Below are 17,397 nucleotides of genomic sequence, written 5' to 3' on the forward strand. Positions count from 1 at the left end.
TATATATATATATTTTATTCTGACATATATCATCAAAATCTAGGAATAAACAGGTAACAGATAGTTCAATAAATGATGTAATGAATGTAGCCTAATAGAAGAGATGACTGCATACAGTCCATTAGAAGCATACCTCCTCCTTCCTAGTATCAAAGATCTCCCCTTGTGGGACTCAACTATGACAGTTCTGTCTCCCCTTTGAATCCCCCACCACTCGTCCGGCCACATCAACACCCCAATTCAGGCCCGTTCCCTAATGTAACAAAATCATGCCCATAGATCCTGTCCACTAAGTACAATGACATAATCTGCACAAGCGGCGTGAACGTGATGACACACCAATAACCATCCATACACCCCCTCCTCAAACATAGGTGTCTTCCAATGCAGGTCAAAGCTGTATAGATAATATAATAATAGCCCTGTTCACATCACAATACAGGTGTGATAGGCGGTGCACTGCGGAAGAATGCAGATATGCTGTTGCTGCATTTTATCTCGGCACACTGGATGCCAATGCAGGTCACTGCACAGCAGCGCAGTTCACCATGGTGCTGTGCAGGGACCAGAATGGAGTGTACACATTGTACACTACCAATAAAGTTTTTTTAAAAAGTAAACAGTGACAGCTTGGGCAGTGTGCGATACAATGCACACTGCTAAAGCTGCCACAACGCAATAGCCTGCCCGCTAAAACCCAGCGGACTAGTTTTAATGGGCCCCAAGGCTACATTATAACCAACATTTATTTGTGCAACTTGTTACCAATTTATTCCTTAATTCCTATTACATACCTTGTGACCTAAGCAAGGTATGCAGCAATCAAACATAATTTATTAGGTCACATTTAAACTATTATTATTGAGCACTCTGTTTGTTCTTAGATATCTGTAACTGCATGAACATCGTTCACATCGGGGGGTAGTATTAATCGTGCAATTCCATGTGATTAACGTGTGCTATTGCACAACAGCATGCATTACAGCACACTACGTGCATTACAAAGCAGTGGCGCAACAATCGTCATAGCGACCCAGGCGGCCGCTATGGGGACCGTGCACAGGGGGGCCCGGCCAGGCATCCCTCTGATGCCGTGTGGGTCGCCTGGGTAGCTATGGCGTCTCGCGTGCTGGCTGTCACTGACATAGCTGAGCAGCAGCTGTGAAGGAGAACATTCCCCCTCACAGCCGCTGCGGAGCTGTGTCAGTGACAGCCAGCAGATGCAGTAAAGAAGGAGGTGGGGCCCGCCTAACAGCAACCCCGCCTCCTCTCACAACACTGGCCAGCGATCTAAGAGCAGGTGGGGCCAGTGATGTAAGAGGAGGCGGGGCCCGTCGATAGAAGGAGGCGGAGCCCGGGAACGGAAGAGGCGGCAGGGGCGCGGCGGCGACCACAGAGGTGACAGGTAAGAGGCGTGCAGCGCAACTGAGACCTTGCAGAGCCCACTATAGAGAGTCTATGGAGGGCTCTGCAAGTGGCATAACTAGCAATCACGGGGCCCCATACAAACTTTTACTATGGGGCCCTGTGATTTCTAGTTACGCCCCTGTTACAAAGCCATTCGTTTGAATGGCACCCAGGGCCGGATTTCCCACAAGCCCAACCAAGGCCCAGCCTCGGGGCAGCAGGGAGTAGAGGGGCGGCAGGGGTGTGGAATTCCTATCTCCCGATGCCCAGGACATGCAGTTCCGGCGCCGGGCGGGTAGTTGTTTTCTACATTTAGCCCTGCTTTGTGCAAGCGGGGCTAAATGTACAGCGGGGAAGCCGGCGCTTGTTTTCAACAAGTAATCTCGGCAATGGCTCCGAGATCACTTGTATGCATCCTGCACACTGAGGAACCTGGCTTGGGGCAGCAGAGAGAGTAAATCCGGCCCTGATGGCACCCCAATGCAACTACCGGCCACCGTGTGCTACACAGTGCAACAAGTGGTACCATAAGCACGCACTACTTTTTCTCCACTACACCGCAATGCAAGGTGTTACGGTACTGTGCATTACAGTGCACCAATGATGGGAGGTGTGTTGGCCATTCAAATAAAAGGCCCCGCAGTGTACCTAATGCACACTAGGTGCCCTGTGCAATAGCATGTATTAACCGCACAAAATCGTGCAGTTACACTACAGATGTTGATGGGGGGCTAAGGCTTGAGCAAGGTATGCATATATACCGGCATAAGTATATATATACCAGTGTGATAATGTGTTTATCATAATTAAGTATTATGTTATTATTTACAGATGTTCACACACACTCTGTGCAGCATGGAGGTTATAAACAGACATGGAGACATAGCATTTGATAATTTGTTTATGTTTGTAAGTTTTGCAGGACTCTATGGATCTGTGAATAAGCTGTAATAGACTGCCCTCTAGTGGCACTAAATATACATTTTACCAAGTGGATTATTAAAGCCTATCTCTGGGAAAAAGCAAACCTTTTTCAGAACAGAAATTTTCCATTCATTCTTCCTCCCAGGGCCGGCCTTGCTCTCCCTGCCGCCCCAAGGCCAGGTTCGGCAATGCGCCCCCTCCCCCCAACAGGCGACCGGAACTGTATGTTCCGGGCGTCGGGGGACTCCACGCCGCTGCGGCCCTTCGGCGCCCTGCACCCCCGAGGCCTGGCATCGGTGGTCTTGTGGGGAATCCGGGCCTGCTTCCTCCCGTCTATGTTACTGAATGTTTGTACCGAGGTACAGACATGGAAGGAAGGAAGAATCTACCGGAGCCATGGCATTACACCTGCGATCTACTGATCAAAATTGCAATGCTTTACTGGCCACAATGCAAACAAATAATACATGCGCATGTTTCCTTTTAGGTTCGGAAGTTTGAGAATTGCAGATTGCTCTTTCTTTTGGTCCCCTGAGGCCCGTTGCTCTGACACTCCTTGTGGGCTCTCTGCAGTGGAGTATATACAGTTTTTTTTCCAGCAATAGGTAACAATGTTTTGTGTATTCTTTACCAATAATGTTATATGTAATGTATATTGTCTTTGACTGTATTGAACTAGTTATGATGGTTTATGTCATCTCCTGAAGAAAGGGGCCTTGACCCATGAAATCTGAAGAGTCTATGGCCTCCCCTTCTCCCCTAAGAGACCTTGAAGGGAAAAAGCCACGGTATATGTATCTTCCATAGTACTTGTAGATAATCACCTCAGATGACATTCGGGGAAGGAATACTGGACAGGTTTTAAGCCTGAGAGGTCAAGTCAATGCAGATTGTTATATATATATATACATATATATATATATATGTGTGTGTGTGTGTGTGTGTCTTCGGAGTCTGCTTACCTGCAAATGGAACGATAATAACATACTGACCTGAGGTGTGCCATGGTCCGGGTGGACAGTGATGCCAATAAGGGGGGCATACTCTGATTGTGTAATTTGCGTATAAAGAGGGGGAAGGGCGGGAGGGTTACACTGAACACCTCACCTCCCAGGTAGCCTGCGTGGTCAACTTAAAAGAGCTGTGGGGATGCAGACTCCTCCCACAAATCCAGGCTAACAAGTTAGCCTTCAAACATATACTGTAGTTTTAATTTTTGTTTTAATAAAATTCTGTTTCTTTTATATATTTATGTGGTCTATTATACTGTATATGCTCACTGGATAGAGTACCAGTAAAAGATGTTCTATATCTTGTCTGGTTCATTTTGAGACAGCTGACGTCACAAGCTGATCTTTACCAGATATTTCCATACATGTATATTGCCAAATGTTTACAACCTACACCAGTGGTGGTAAACTTAATAACTATATGGGGCCTCAAGTGGAGCCCCCAACATGTCAAAAGAACCAAGGAAAATATAATCTGTTTATGTAAAACATTAATTTTACATTAAGATCAAGTGGGGTTTGGGCAGACAGAATTAGCACAACGACAACATTCTCATAGGTTTATGATCATTAAAATTTTGAATGACATTGAGCTTGCTTATGCAATTACTCCGATTAGCAATGGCACCTTCCTCCATCAGCCATAGCACCTCCACCATCAGTCAGTCATAGTGCCTCTCTCCATTTACAGTGTCCCCCTATCTGTCAAAGTGCCCCCACCAAGCCATCAGTCACCCTGGGTGATTTTCCGTGCTCTACTGAGGTTGAGAAAGAAGGTGGAGCCATTGTGAGACTACTGCAGTCCTGTTGGTTGAAGAGGTCCTCCACTCCTGATTGGCTAAACTGAGGTGATTTTTACAAGTTAAGTAAATACTGGGCACCTCTGTACCGCACTCCAACATGCAGCTAGCACATCTGGAACTCTGTCTTTGGGTTTCATGGGCCAAAAGGTGGTAGGCCACACACAGAGTGCCGGTGGGCAACATGTGGTACTTGGACAATGTGTTGGCACCAGGGATCTAGACACTTACACTATTGGCTAAGATCTAATCACATGGAGGATAACAAAGATGACTGCCTAACAGTTATATTTAAAGTGACATTAAACCCTCAGATTTTTTAACATAAAACAATACTGTAATGTGTGCCTTACTTTAATCCATGGTTGTTTCCCTTCTCTTTGCTGCTCTTCCTTTTAAATCTGTATCTGTATTCTAAGCAAAGAGAAGGGAAACAACCATGGATTACAGTATTGGTTTATGTTAAAAAATCTGAGGGTTTAATGTCACTTTAAGCATTCAAGTGTAACTGTGACAAAACTAAGCAAGCTTCAATGATGTTACAGGCTCTTGTTGACAGCTACATGGAGCCTCATTTCCAGGCACTAGAAACAAAAAAACATGCTGTCAAGTGGAATCTCAGTTTTACATCATGGAACAACTGTCTGCCCTTCTATGACAAACAATGACCTCATTCTGACAACGGAATGTATACACCAGGGGTAGGCAACTTTGGCACTCCTGCTGCTCTGAATCTACAAATCCCATTATGCCTTTGTCTCTGGGAGTCATGCCTGTGGCTGTCAGAACCTTGCAATGCCTTGGACTTCCACAACAGCTGGCGTGATGGGGTCGCCTATCACTGGTATACATTAACCTTTGTTTATCCAGTGATGAAAGTGTCAGTATCATTTATGTAGCTGGCCACACATATTACAATCTGATCATACAATCGTCTTTAGATATATCTGTAAAAAATAAGTGAAGGCAACTGGATTTGCTGTATTTTTCTTGAAGACGTTTCACTGGTCATCCAACCAGCTTTCTCAATTCAGAATGACTAAATATCTGGAAATAAATATGGTGAATGTTGATCCAATCCACATAATCTGTTAGTCACAACCAGGTGTTGATTGCATTTGCATAATTGGAGTCTAGGAGGTGTTATTAACCTGCCCAGAGAGAGGTGTTAAAACAGCATTGTATGTGGCAGACAATAGATGTCTCACCCCCCTGCTTCTATAAAAAGAGAATAAGAGCCGACCATTGTATTCACCCCTGTCAGTGTTAAATGGTTTATCTCAACCCTGTAGTTGCCACGCTTGCTGGACAGCTTGTCCTGTTAAAGGAAGTTGAAAAATAAACCTACTGGCTGGTTCACCAGGTGAAAATAAAGGAAAACTAATGCAACCACCACATCTAAGGATCGGTACGCTGCAATATATTATATTTTTACTTTTTGGGTTTGGATACGCTTTAATGGAGTTCTGTATTTATGACCATATAAATAAATCTATTCGTTTTTATATGCAAGCAGTGTACGTACCTCAATCCTCGCATGGATTGTGATCACTACAGTCTAAGCAGCAGTGCTATTTAACTGCAGCAGAGTAAAATCAGGTCTCCTGCCATGACCATCCTTCATGAATGCTTGGCCAGATCCCAAACCCCAAACCCGTCTCTCCACTTACCTAAATTGTGGAACTCTTCTCCCCACAGGCTTGTTTCCCTTTTTGCAATGCTTCACTCTTATACATAAAAGAAATAATACATGCACATTTTTGTTCTTTTATGAAGAAATTAGCATTTATACATTTTTTGCAAAAAGCGGAATTTTCTTTTTAGAGATGAACTGGATTTTGAAAATGTAACCCTTGCAGTGAGGGCGTAGTCCCACTGCAAGGGTTAATTTTCCAAAATCATGGAGTTCTTGTTTTGGTCTAGGGACAAAAATAAAGAAGATATACTCACCTGCTCCACGTTCCTGCAGCAGTGCACGCCCACCTCTCCCCCTCCACTTTGGTATGTCCCACGATGTCCGCACTTCTAATGGAATGCATAAGGCGTGATGACATCATGGGACCTTAGGCCGCCGGAGCCCAGGGGAGAAGAGGCTGCGAGAACTTAACCATTGCAGTGTGGGGGTAGCTCTAATGCAAGGGTTCATTTTTTAAAATCCTGGAGTTCAGCTTTAATTGGAGGAAGGCACATGATACAGCTATGATCCAGCTATGTAACCAGCACTCACGGTCTTGGAGGCAGACGTATCCAGAATATAATCTTCCTCGATCTTCCACTCGGGCTCAGCAGTAAAACTTTTTGCCTGAAGTGGCATGACTATAACATGTTTGTTAAGAGTCATGGACTTGACTTTCCATCTGCTGGTGGTCCTTGCAGGCTGAGTTGGAAGTGGCAGCTCTTGACTTGCTAAGATGTTTTTATCTGTCGTTGGGAGATTTGTCTTTCTCTCGCCTGTGAATGTCTTTGTGGCTATGATTTTTATTGGTGGATCAGTGTTGGTTGTAGGAAGAATAGAAAACATTGTTTTGGTTTTCTGGAATAAATGTGTTTCAGTGTTGCTTTTCGGAGACGCTTCTTCTGATTCTCCATAATCTTCAAATTTATAGGCCACCGCAAATGAAGGTAAAGAGCTTTCCTTCTTTGATGTTACACTGAAAAAAAAAAAAAGTGGTTACAACAAGGGGGGGCAATTCCTTTTCTCAAGGGGCCACATGGGAAACTGGGACTGCTGTGGGGGCCGAACCAATATGCTGAACTTTAATTCTGCTCAATATTAAGTTTATCACTTTAGGCAGTAAAGTATACGGTTTTGATATTGCCCCCAATAGAGTGCCCCTTTACATTGTTTGTCCCCTTTAGAATTACCCTTGTATTATTGTCCCCACATTCCTTAGTTTACTATTTAATTTGTAAACCAGAGGCGGGACCTGGGAGGTACAGCAGGTTGCAGGAAAGGAAGGAATAAGATACTCTTCCGCCCTCCTGTAATGCTGAGGAACACATCTGACGTCACTGGTTGCTAGGACCGCTGGTGGACCTAGCAACCAGTGACTGCAGAGCAGGTGGACACCTGACGCCATTGGTTGCTAGGGCGTCAGCGGTCCTAGCTACCGGATTAATGACTGGCTATGACTGGCAGTGGATCGCTGCCGTATTTTGTTTTTTGCGCACACATACTAAAATTGACTTTTTTAAAAATGCATTTAAAAGCCCAAACATCAAGGGATCTATTCACAAAAGGGTGACGAGTTTGGAGAAGGCAGGAGAAGTGAACAATCTAGGACAACACAGCTGATTTGGATAATTTATATAGTGCAACTGAGTAGAGTAGAGATGGATTAGAACACCATCAGGTTTTTATTGCTCTTTGTCCCCATTAGAGATTCTCCCTCTTTATTTGTCCTGGTGTTCATTATCACTGAAATGGAAAGTGAAAGAAAATATTGGGTTGTCACCCGACCAGAGCTAAGCACTTCCAGGTTCCTACTCAACACATGGGGAAAATCAGCATATGGATGTTACCTGGTCTCCCACCACTCTCTATCATGACACCCTCTCCATCCACCCCATGACCTCTCCATCCTGACCCCTTTCCAACATGTCCTATCCTCCCAGGACACATAGAGCTTTACAGCTGAGTGTACTCCATTTAGAAAGCTGGTCGTCGGGACTGCAAATGTAAGGTTGCCTTCCCCTGCTCTGGGAATCCCTTGTCATGGGTGAATCCTGTATTTATTATTGAAATTATTATGGGGTCTATTCACAAAGCTGCCGTAGGCAGCCAAGTGAAAGACCGACCTGAAGTGAAGTGAGCGGAACGCTGTTCGGCTATTCACTTCAGGCTGGTACGGCTGATTTCAGCATTCGGCTCGGCTGTTCTGCTCGTGGGACCGAGCAGAACAGAAAAACAGTTTAAAAAGTAGAAAAATAAAAATAGAAAACGATTGTGCAGAGCTAGCAAAAACAGTTTTCTATTGGCCGGCGGTTCTGCTGCCGTCAAAAAAAAGAAGAAAAAAGCCTAACTCTCCCGGGTGCTCCGGCAGTCTCCCGCTCTTGGCCGCCAAGGAGAGAAACACTGCTTTTTCTTTTTTTTTCTTATTCTGATACTGAGCCGTGTCAGAATAGAAAAAAAAACACATTTTTGGCCATAGGAATGCATTGCTCGATTCCTATTGTCTATTTTAATTTCCAATAGCCAATAGCAAACTAGCATTGTACGGTACCCGCCCCCTGCTGCTGTCAATCAGTAGTGGACCTGATGGAGAACTGCAGCAGAGGGCGGGTGCAATGCTAGTTTGCTAAATAAATAATTTCCACTCATCCTTATAGTTAGAGTCAACCTGTGACAAAGAAGCTGTCACACGTCGGCTCTATTGATCGGGAAATGAGCGAATACATACCGTCGCTCACTCACTTTCCGATCATATCCCTGCAGTGAGCGGTGACTGTCAGGGATTCCCCCCCTCCCCTCTCTGATCCTCCGGCGCTGACTAGAGGAACGGACAGGGGACGAGGCGGGCACAGCTAGATAGGCAGAGCCAGTTGTCACTCGCAGCTGGGTGGATCTCGACAGTATTTTCGGGATCCATCGCTGCTGCGGTGCTCTCAGTATTCCCGCGATCTACTGAGCTTTGGGTCACGGGAGGAGGTTAGTATATGTCCATGACCCTAAAGAGAACTGTGGGGAAAAACACTTACCCCATAGTTTAACAATAACTGACTCAACACTATTAGAATTTTCCTTTCAACTTTCTATTAGAACCCTTCTTTATATATGAGATCAGATCTAAAATTTATGTGACACAAATCACAAATAAAATGTACCTGCAGCAGGCATTGCCATTTCCTGAAAGTGAATCTATGATACTAATGAGCATTAAATATACCCTAAATTTATGTTTTGGTATGTTTGGCATCATGCCTCACTGTATACAGTTTTCCTAAGCAAGCTGCAAGCACTATTTTGAACGCACCGCTCAGAACGCACTGCAGGCACAATGTGTCTTGCGATTCCCGTACGGGCGATCACATTTCGGCCGCAGGGCGTGGCTACGGTGCCATTCACTTCAATGGCCCGCCACGCCCCCTCCTGCCCAGCAAAAAATTCGAGCCAACCGCAATGCGGGCAGTGCGTTCCGGTCCGATTTCTGACCGAAACGCACTGACTATGGTGTGAACGAACCCTTTGGCGGACAACTCTATGCCACTACCTCAATTAGCAGCAGTGTTGTCAGCCTGCTGTGTGAGCTCCTTCAGTTGGCCATTGGGCTGTCCTGTAGATCTGTCAGATTAGCAGTTTAAAGGCCAACTAGAGGATTACACGACTCTTCCAAAACTGACATTTGAACTTTGGGTGGATGCCGACAGCTTATGACTAAAGTGGCAAAACATTTTTTGTAGTTAGACTTTCACTCTAATATGCAATCCATGAAATGACCGTACAATACTGATTTCCTCACTACAAGACCTGCATACAGGTACCCATGGTACTGTCCTCTCCCATGACTTATGTCTTGAAGATTAATATGCCCACATCTTTCTCGGGTGGTTGGAATCATCAATTCTGAAGATCACTATTTAGCTTTCTCAGCTTAAGTTGTAACTCCCAGTTCCACCTGCATAATACCGAGTTTAAAGTGATTTGATTTAGAATGACGTTTGAGCAATGAGTTATTACAGCACTAAAACTAAACACACAAGGCTGACAAAATATCAGAAACACCACATAAAAAGGTACGGTATATAAACAGAATATGATACAATACACATAATATATACTGTAAGTGGTGTGGCCCCTGAAGTGGTTATACAGCAGCCGTGATCCTGGCTTTGCAGCAGACTATTGGCTTTAACATGTAGAACCGCCGATCACTTGTATGCAACTTCAGAGTGAATGTCTCCTCCGCTGACTATTCTGGTCCCTGACGGCCCGGGACAGCAGGCGCAGCAGGTGTCAGCGGCTGGATAGAAAGGAAATCAGCACACTTTCACTGAAACTGGAAGTGCCCATGATTTAATCACTTCCGCTGCAGCGGCTACCCCCGCACTGCATGGGTTAACTGCTCATTTTTGCCTATGGTAAAAAAAAATGTTATACTCACCTGATCATTGGAGATGGCCGGCTCTGAAACCAGTTCATATGGCGTCTCTCCCCCTCCGCTGCAGCGGCCTAAGGTCCTCTGAGTCATCACGTCCAATACAGTGTATAGGATGTGAGGATGCTGAGGGACACACCATTGCTGCAGTGATGGAGTAGAGAGGCTGGAGGGAGTGCTGCTGGCTCTGAGGAGTCGGGTGAGTATAACTTTTACTACTTAAAATGAGCCGTTAACCCTTGCATTGCGTTGGTAGCTCCATTGCAAGGGTAAGTTTTTTTAAATTCCCAGTTTTTCTATGATACTTTTGAGCCACAAAGCCATGTTGCACTATTCTTGCACTGTATGACTTGCTACAGACAGCATTTCATTCATTGTCTGTTATCTTATCTGCGCAGACAATCTTTGGAACAGATAACATTGTAAATAGCCAAACAAGACAAAAGTCAAACATATTCAAGCATCTATTTGCTGTACAGTTCAGATAGCAAGTATTTGCCTAGCGTGATTGAACTCTGGGCGTATTTATAGTCAGTTTAAAAATTTGGCAAGATCCATATATACGTCATCTACTGTATGTCTGCCGCTATTGGGACACCAGGAGCAACCGCTCAATCACCACGTATACACGCACATGCAGGTATTTGTCCTAATTCACTAAAAGGTGAAATGAGTTTTCACATCTTTAGGCTGGGCACACACCTTACAACCATGGCAAGACTTTTGTCTTGCCATGGTTGTAAGGTAATTAAAAACACATACGATCTGCCTATCTTGGACAAGCAGATCGCACTTGCGATGATCGCAAGCCCGCCCCGCTGAGGGGTGGGCTTCCGATGACCTCAATGCCGAACGGGCAGTGTGCGCTTGCGCACACCGGCCCGTCCGGCTTTTATCTTACGAACATGCTACACACCTGCCAAAAATCGTACCATTCTCGACGGGTTTTCGAACATGTCGTAAGATAAAAGTCGTGCAACCTTACAGTAGTAGAGGTCACACGGCTTCCACACACCTTACGATAATCGTACGATCGCGGGATTTCCCGAGGTTACCGTACAATTATCGCAAGGTGTGTGGTCACCTTTATTTTGGCCAGTTTTTGCTTCTAATTGTTGTCAGTTGAACCTGATTCACTATAATGTCAGCAATCCGATGAAGTCAAAAGCCACTTTTTAGAACCTAGACAAAAACAAGTGCTTAACCTTTGCAGCAGGGACGTGCACGTCTGAAGCTGACAGCTTTTTCTTCATTCGGGGCCGGTTCACACCATAAAACAGTGCGTTACAGAGCGGTCAGCCTCTGGAACAGTACTGTATCCCAACCCGGCCGGTTCCCTGTGTTCGGGGGCGGGAGGGGGCGTGGCTTTGCACTGAAGTCAATAGCACTGCAGCTATGCCCCGTTGGCTGTCAAAACACCTGTACAATCTGATTGGATGCAGGCATTGTTCAGGTATTTTGGGAGCCAGTGGGGCTGTCTTGCAAGATACTGAAGCTTGACCCAGTGGGAGATTCCTCCATCCACACAGTTTAGCGTAGATGGAGGAATCAGTTGCACTTTTTTCCATCTGACTTTACTCTATCCAAAACTAAAAAAAAAGAAAGGAGACAAGGAGAGGGCCGAGGCGCTGAACGCTTTTTTCTCCTCAGTATACACTCAGGCGGGAAACGGGTTTGACACACATGATAACAGTTGTACCTAAATTAAACATTACTTACATGATAATGCTGCTACCCTTCCTTGCAAAGTTAAGAGAATAGGAGAATGTGGGGATTCAGCAAGGTGAAAACAGATGATGCAGCACCATCTAAGACAGCAAAGTAGACTGTATGAGAGACACATGTGACCAGAGGGAGGAGATGGGGGAGAAGAGAGTACAGCCACATCTCCTACTGGCAGCCCCATCCTCCCCCAGCATCATTTTTCCGCTCTGGTTCCTAGCTTACAGGGGTAGTAATGCAGCCCCGTCAGCCTAATAGTGGAGCCAGAGAAAACCCGCCGGCAGCCAGATTGAAGACCAGGTAGGCAACACTGATTAGCCAGAGTCTCCGGAAGAAATGCTTTCCACTCACTATCAGTGTTAGGGGCACTCTTTCTCCAACTGACTACAAATTTACAAGGCATTCTATCTGGTGACTTTGAATGTTAGGGTCATTCCCTATTGCCACAAATGTAAGGGGTATTCTTTTTCCCTTAAGAAGAGAATGCCTCCTCCTAGTGACCACCAATGTAAGGTCACTGGGAGAAAGAATACTTCTCACATTAGTGGTCTCCAGAAGATTACTTCTTAGATTGGTTGTATCTAGGGAGAAGAATGTCCCTTACATCTTTAATGAGAAAAAAAGGCTCCTTATATTGAAGGTTAGTGGTTAGAATGCAGAACACGTTCTTTTTCTCACTGACCACCAATGTAAAGGGGCTTTCTTTTTCACACTGACCACCAATATAGAGAGCTTTTTTATCACTGACCACCAATGTAAGGAGCTTTTCTCTCACTGACCACCAATGTAAAGGGGCTTTCTTTTTCCCACTGACCACCAATGTAGAGAGCTTTTTTCTCACTGACCTCGAATGTAAGGAGCTTTTTTCTCACTGACCACCAATGTAAGGAGCTTTTTTCTCACTGACCACCAATGTAAAGGGGCTTTCTTTTTTCCACTGATCACCAATGCAGAGAGCTTTTTTCTTACTGACTACCAATGAAATGGTTTTTAAGGAACTTTTTTCTTCCCACTGACCACAAATGTAAGGAACTTTTTCTTCCCACTGACCACAAATGTAAGGAATAATCTTCCCACTGCATATGCATGAATTTGCGTGCTAGCCTTTACTATGTTGTGGAAAAACAATCTGGTTTGCCTTATGATCACTATTCTAGTCATTTTACAAAACAAGAAAAGTCAATATGATGGTTATCTATCATATGTAAGGATTAATTTTCATTTCTGGTTCTGTTTAATGCCCAATCACATGCAAGGAAAAGAAAAAAAATCAGGAACTTTTTGTGTGTGATAGGTTGGTTTAAGTAAGCGTAGGTTTACTCATACCTCCCAGCTGTCCTTCATTTGCTGGGACAGTCCCTCATTTGGAACCAAATCCCTCTGTCCCTCTTTCCCCCTCTGTAGTTCCTCTTTTTGGTCAGTATACAGGAAAAGTCATTTTGAAAAAGAAAACAATTAAAATCATTTTTGGCAAATACATATACACGGTCCACAAATCTGGGGGCATGGCAGAGTTGTGTCCATTGCTTAAAAACATTGTGCTGGAAGGTGTCCCTCTTTCTCATCTCAGAAAGTTGGAAGGTATGCTTACTACAAAGTAATAATGACAGTTTTCCTTTGTTATTTCCAATCGATATCTCTATATCTCTATATATAGAGATATAGATATATATTATTAGTAATCTAATAAAATATTGCAAAAAAAAAACAGCAAAACAATGACTGTTTAAAGTGTGTTACTTCACAGCAACCAAGATTTTGTTGTTTTCCTAATTCCAATGTAACTGCACTTCATTCATTTCACTTTTGGCCACAGTAATAAATACATATTCTCAAATTGCCAGTTGTGAAATGATATTTAATTAGGTCCCTCATAGAACTCCCAGTGTCTACATAGCAGACTTACCTCTTGGGGTAGAGATGCTCCCATATGGGATTGGGTAAAAAGATAAGAAGTAAAAGGAGCAGAGCAGCCTGGAGAGAGATACAGAAATACAGTTTACAACTGGAGAACTTCATTGTTGCAGTCTAGTAGAAAGTGGGACATGTTGAGATGTAAAGAAGTTTCTTGAGATTGCCTCCACCAGTTGATCTTCCTGCAATGACTTCTTCTGTATGACTCCCTGAGCCTTTGTAGTTCCCACCAAAGTGTTCTCCTATTTGCACTCTTGAAACACCCTGAAATTAAATATGCTCTTGTTTTTTCTTCTCATTCAGGTAAAGATTGATTGCCAAGAAATGTTCTAGTGAGAAAAGTGCAGTTCTCACCAGAGACAGGATGGGAGGACAGCTCAGCCCAGCTGGCTGCAAACAGCGAATCGTGAAAACATGCAGAACTAAATGAACTACAGAGTAGGATGCACTATCTTAGCCTAGTGACTGCCACACCCCGTGGATAAATATATGCTTTTCTGCCTCTGGAAGTCACTTCTCTGCCCTGATTTTGGCCCTGAGGTGTTTATCTTGAGTATGTGGGGCGATGTTCTTGTGCCATGGGCCACCGACATGATCATTTTCTACGGATCAAAGGTTGCCAAACATAGAATGTCTTATGCTAGGTTTCCCCAGTGCCTGCCACAGTATCTTCAATCCCTATATAAAAGTTGAGAAAAATAATAAATGTACACAGATTTATAAAATAAAAGTGCATTTATTATATTTTTGCATTGGAGCCAGTAAAAAAAATGGCGATCAGTGGATCGCAGGTGCAATGCTCGGGCTCCTGCAGATCCTTCCTTTGGTCCATGTTTGTACTGAGGTACAGACATTCAATAACATTGCCAGGAGCAAGAATGAATGGACCTGCACATGTGTTGATGTCACAACACTTGAATTCCATTAAGAACTACAAGTCCCACTGCCTCGGTGGCTGATGGGACTTATACTTTCTCCATTCACAAGCGAAAATGTTTTATGATGCACAGATCCTTCCTTTCTGGAGGCCAACCCCTGGTTAAATTGTAATAAAAAAAGGGACAGAGAAAGATGGGGTTTTTTGCTGGCTCCAGAAAGAACAAGTCCAATAAACTTCATGACTTAGGTAGCTCAGAGGTCCCTTTTACATTACCCACTTCCCAATAACTACACCACACAACCATGGGAATTTAAATGGCCACAGCAGCCTTTTATTAAAAACACTTATAAATAACATTATAAATAACATATTAACAATATTAACACCAAACTCCTGTACCAACTTATTTGGTTTCAGGGTCCTTGAAGGCAATTGTACTCCATAACTGGACCAGTATCTGCGGGCACCTTTCTGTAACCGAATGTCCCCAGCCGCCATACACTGCCTCGGGGACGTAACTAGATTGCCCGCAGACCCACGTTGGTCCCATATTTACCGGTCATCCCAATCTGACCCTCCGACTACTGGAGGACACCCATACCACGGATGGGTCCCCCGTCCAGATACGTACCCACTAACCACTGCCTCCAAGGATCCAAACCGCCAACCCCCAGCTGTGACAAATATCCAGAAACACATACCACCTCCTATGGGGCGGGTGGATGGGAATTTAAATGGCCACAGCAGCCTTTTATTAAAAACACTTATAAATAACATTATAAATAACATATTAACAATATTAACACCAAACTCCTGTACCAACTTGTTTGGTTTCAGGGTCCTTGAAGGCAATTGTACTCCATAACTGGACCAGTATCTGCGGGCACCTTTCTGTAACCGAATGTCCCCAGCCGCCATACACCGCCTCGGGGACGTAACTAGATTGCCCGCAGACCCACGTTGGTCCCATATTTACCGGTCATCCCAATCTGACCGTCCGACTACTGGAGGACACCCATACCACGGATGGGTCCCCCGTCCAGATACGTACCCACTAACCACTGCCTCCAAGGATCCAAACCGCCACAGCGCAAAAGCGGGACACCTCACGCATTTGCGCCCCTCCACAACCGAACAGCCCGCTGCAGCCCATCCTGTAAACCCAAGCACCACAAGTCCGTGCCCACTGCATTCAGATGCACCCCATCCCTCCTCAAATACTGCCAAGTATCTACTTCCAACTCCAAGTGGCGCACAACCACACCCCCATTACGGGACACGAAACGCCCCACCTCCTTGTTTACTTTAATGCGAGCCCGGTTCAGTCGGTCAACCGACCGGGCCAACCTCCACGATGCCCTGGCCAATCTTCCTCTCTTGCAGGACTCCCAACTGACCTTCCGGACACCCCCTCTCTGGCTAACTTTCCTGAAGCCCCTCCTGGACCACCCCCCTCCACCAATCAAGTAGGTGACCTTTCTATACCCTTTCTTCTATCCCTCCTTAACCCTTTCTTGTCCTCGTTCCACTTCCCAGGCTTGTCATGCAGGCCTTGCGCTCATTCCTCTGCTTTCCATAGCTCCAGGCCTTACTGTCTCGTAGGTATATAAAAGATAGAAATTTATTGAACAAATATATAATTCTTTAAAAAGCATTGGATATGCATGAAAAATGTAAAAAGACATATACCTCAGAGGAAAATACCTCCTATCACCCCCTATACACCACAATCGAGGTTTGCCTAAATGATCATTGATCTATGCATGTGAAATACAACATCATAGGCAACTCAAAAGAAACAAGTACTGATTGATTATAATAGTAGACCTCGGGTGGAAAGAACAATGCTTATGGGTGTGATGTATTGCTTGCAATGCTAGAGGAGCAATGCTTGTAGTCTCAACGCGTTTCGCACCATGGGGCGCTTCATCAGGAGGGGAGGGAGGTAGTCCCTTCAGTGTGAGGTCAACAAGTGCTTGGCACAGGCATGGAACGGACCAAGGGCATGTGGACCCAGGGTGGAGGAAGGTGGGATGGGCACAGCCAAACTGGGCCTGGACTCCACGGGATGGGGTTGAGAGAGTGTCCAGAGGTGAGGAAAGATCCAGTAAAGTGGAAGGTCCAGGGCAGCTGGAGGGACGGTCCTCCACCTGGAACCGCCGATGTTTGTGGGGCCGTTGCCAGCCCTGCACTCAGTGCAACGGCCCCACAAACATCGGCGGTTCCAGGTGGAGGACCGTCTCTTGGTCCGTTCCATGCCTGTGCCAAGCACTTGTTGACCTCACACTGAAGGGACTACCTCCCTCCCCTCCTGATGAAGTGCCCCATGGTGCGAAACGCGTTGAGACTACAAGCATTGATCCTCTAGCATTGCAAGCAATACATCAGCATTATAAGCATTGTTCTTTCCACCCGAGGTCTACTATTATAATCAATCAATACTTGTTTCTTTTGAGTTGCCTATGATGTTGTATTTCACATGCATAGATCAATGATCATTTAGGCAAACCTCGATTGTGGTGTATAGGGGGTGATAGGAGGTATTTTCCTCTGAGGTATATGTCTAACACTAACTGGGTGATATTTAATTCATAAAGCACATTCACCCAATATTCACCTGACAAAAATGTATTCCTTGACAATCA

The 17,397-nt window shown here is 44.9% G+C and overlaps 1 protein-coding gene across 1 annotated transcript in view; it reads right to left on the reverse strand.

Annotated features, from left to right (window-relative positions):
- ST6GALNAC1 (ST6 N-acetylgalactosaminide alpha-2,6-sialyltransferase 1) overlaps positions 1–15,670 on the reverse strand; it is a 57,566-nt gene extending 41,896 nt beyond the window's left edge. Inside the window, exons 1-4 of the mRNA XM_018555682.1 lie at positions 15,572–15,670; positions 13,865–13,932; positions 6,369–6,792; positions 6,092–6,166 (exon numbers count right to left, since the gene is read on the reverse strand). Of these exons, the coding sequence (XP_018411184.1) occupies positions 6,092–6,166; positions 6,369–6,792; positions 13,865–13,932; positions 15,572–15,670 (666 nt within the window). The remainder of the gene's footprint in view (positions 1–6,091; positions 6,167–6,368; positions 6,793–13,864; positions 13,933–15,571) is intronic.
- Positions 15,671–17,397: the final 1,727 nt, after the last annotated feature.

This window comes from Nanorana parkeri, unplaced genomic scaffold (assembly GCF_000935625.1).
Source record: "Nanorana parkeri isolate BGI_ZX_2015 unplaced genomic scaffold, ASM93562v1 scaffold209, whole genome shotgun sequence".
Taxonomy (NCBI): Eukaryota; Metazoa; Chordata; class Amphibia; order Anura; family Dicroglossidae; genus Nanorana; species Nanorana parkeri.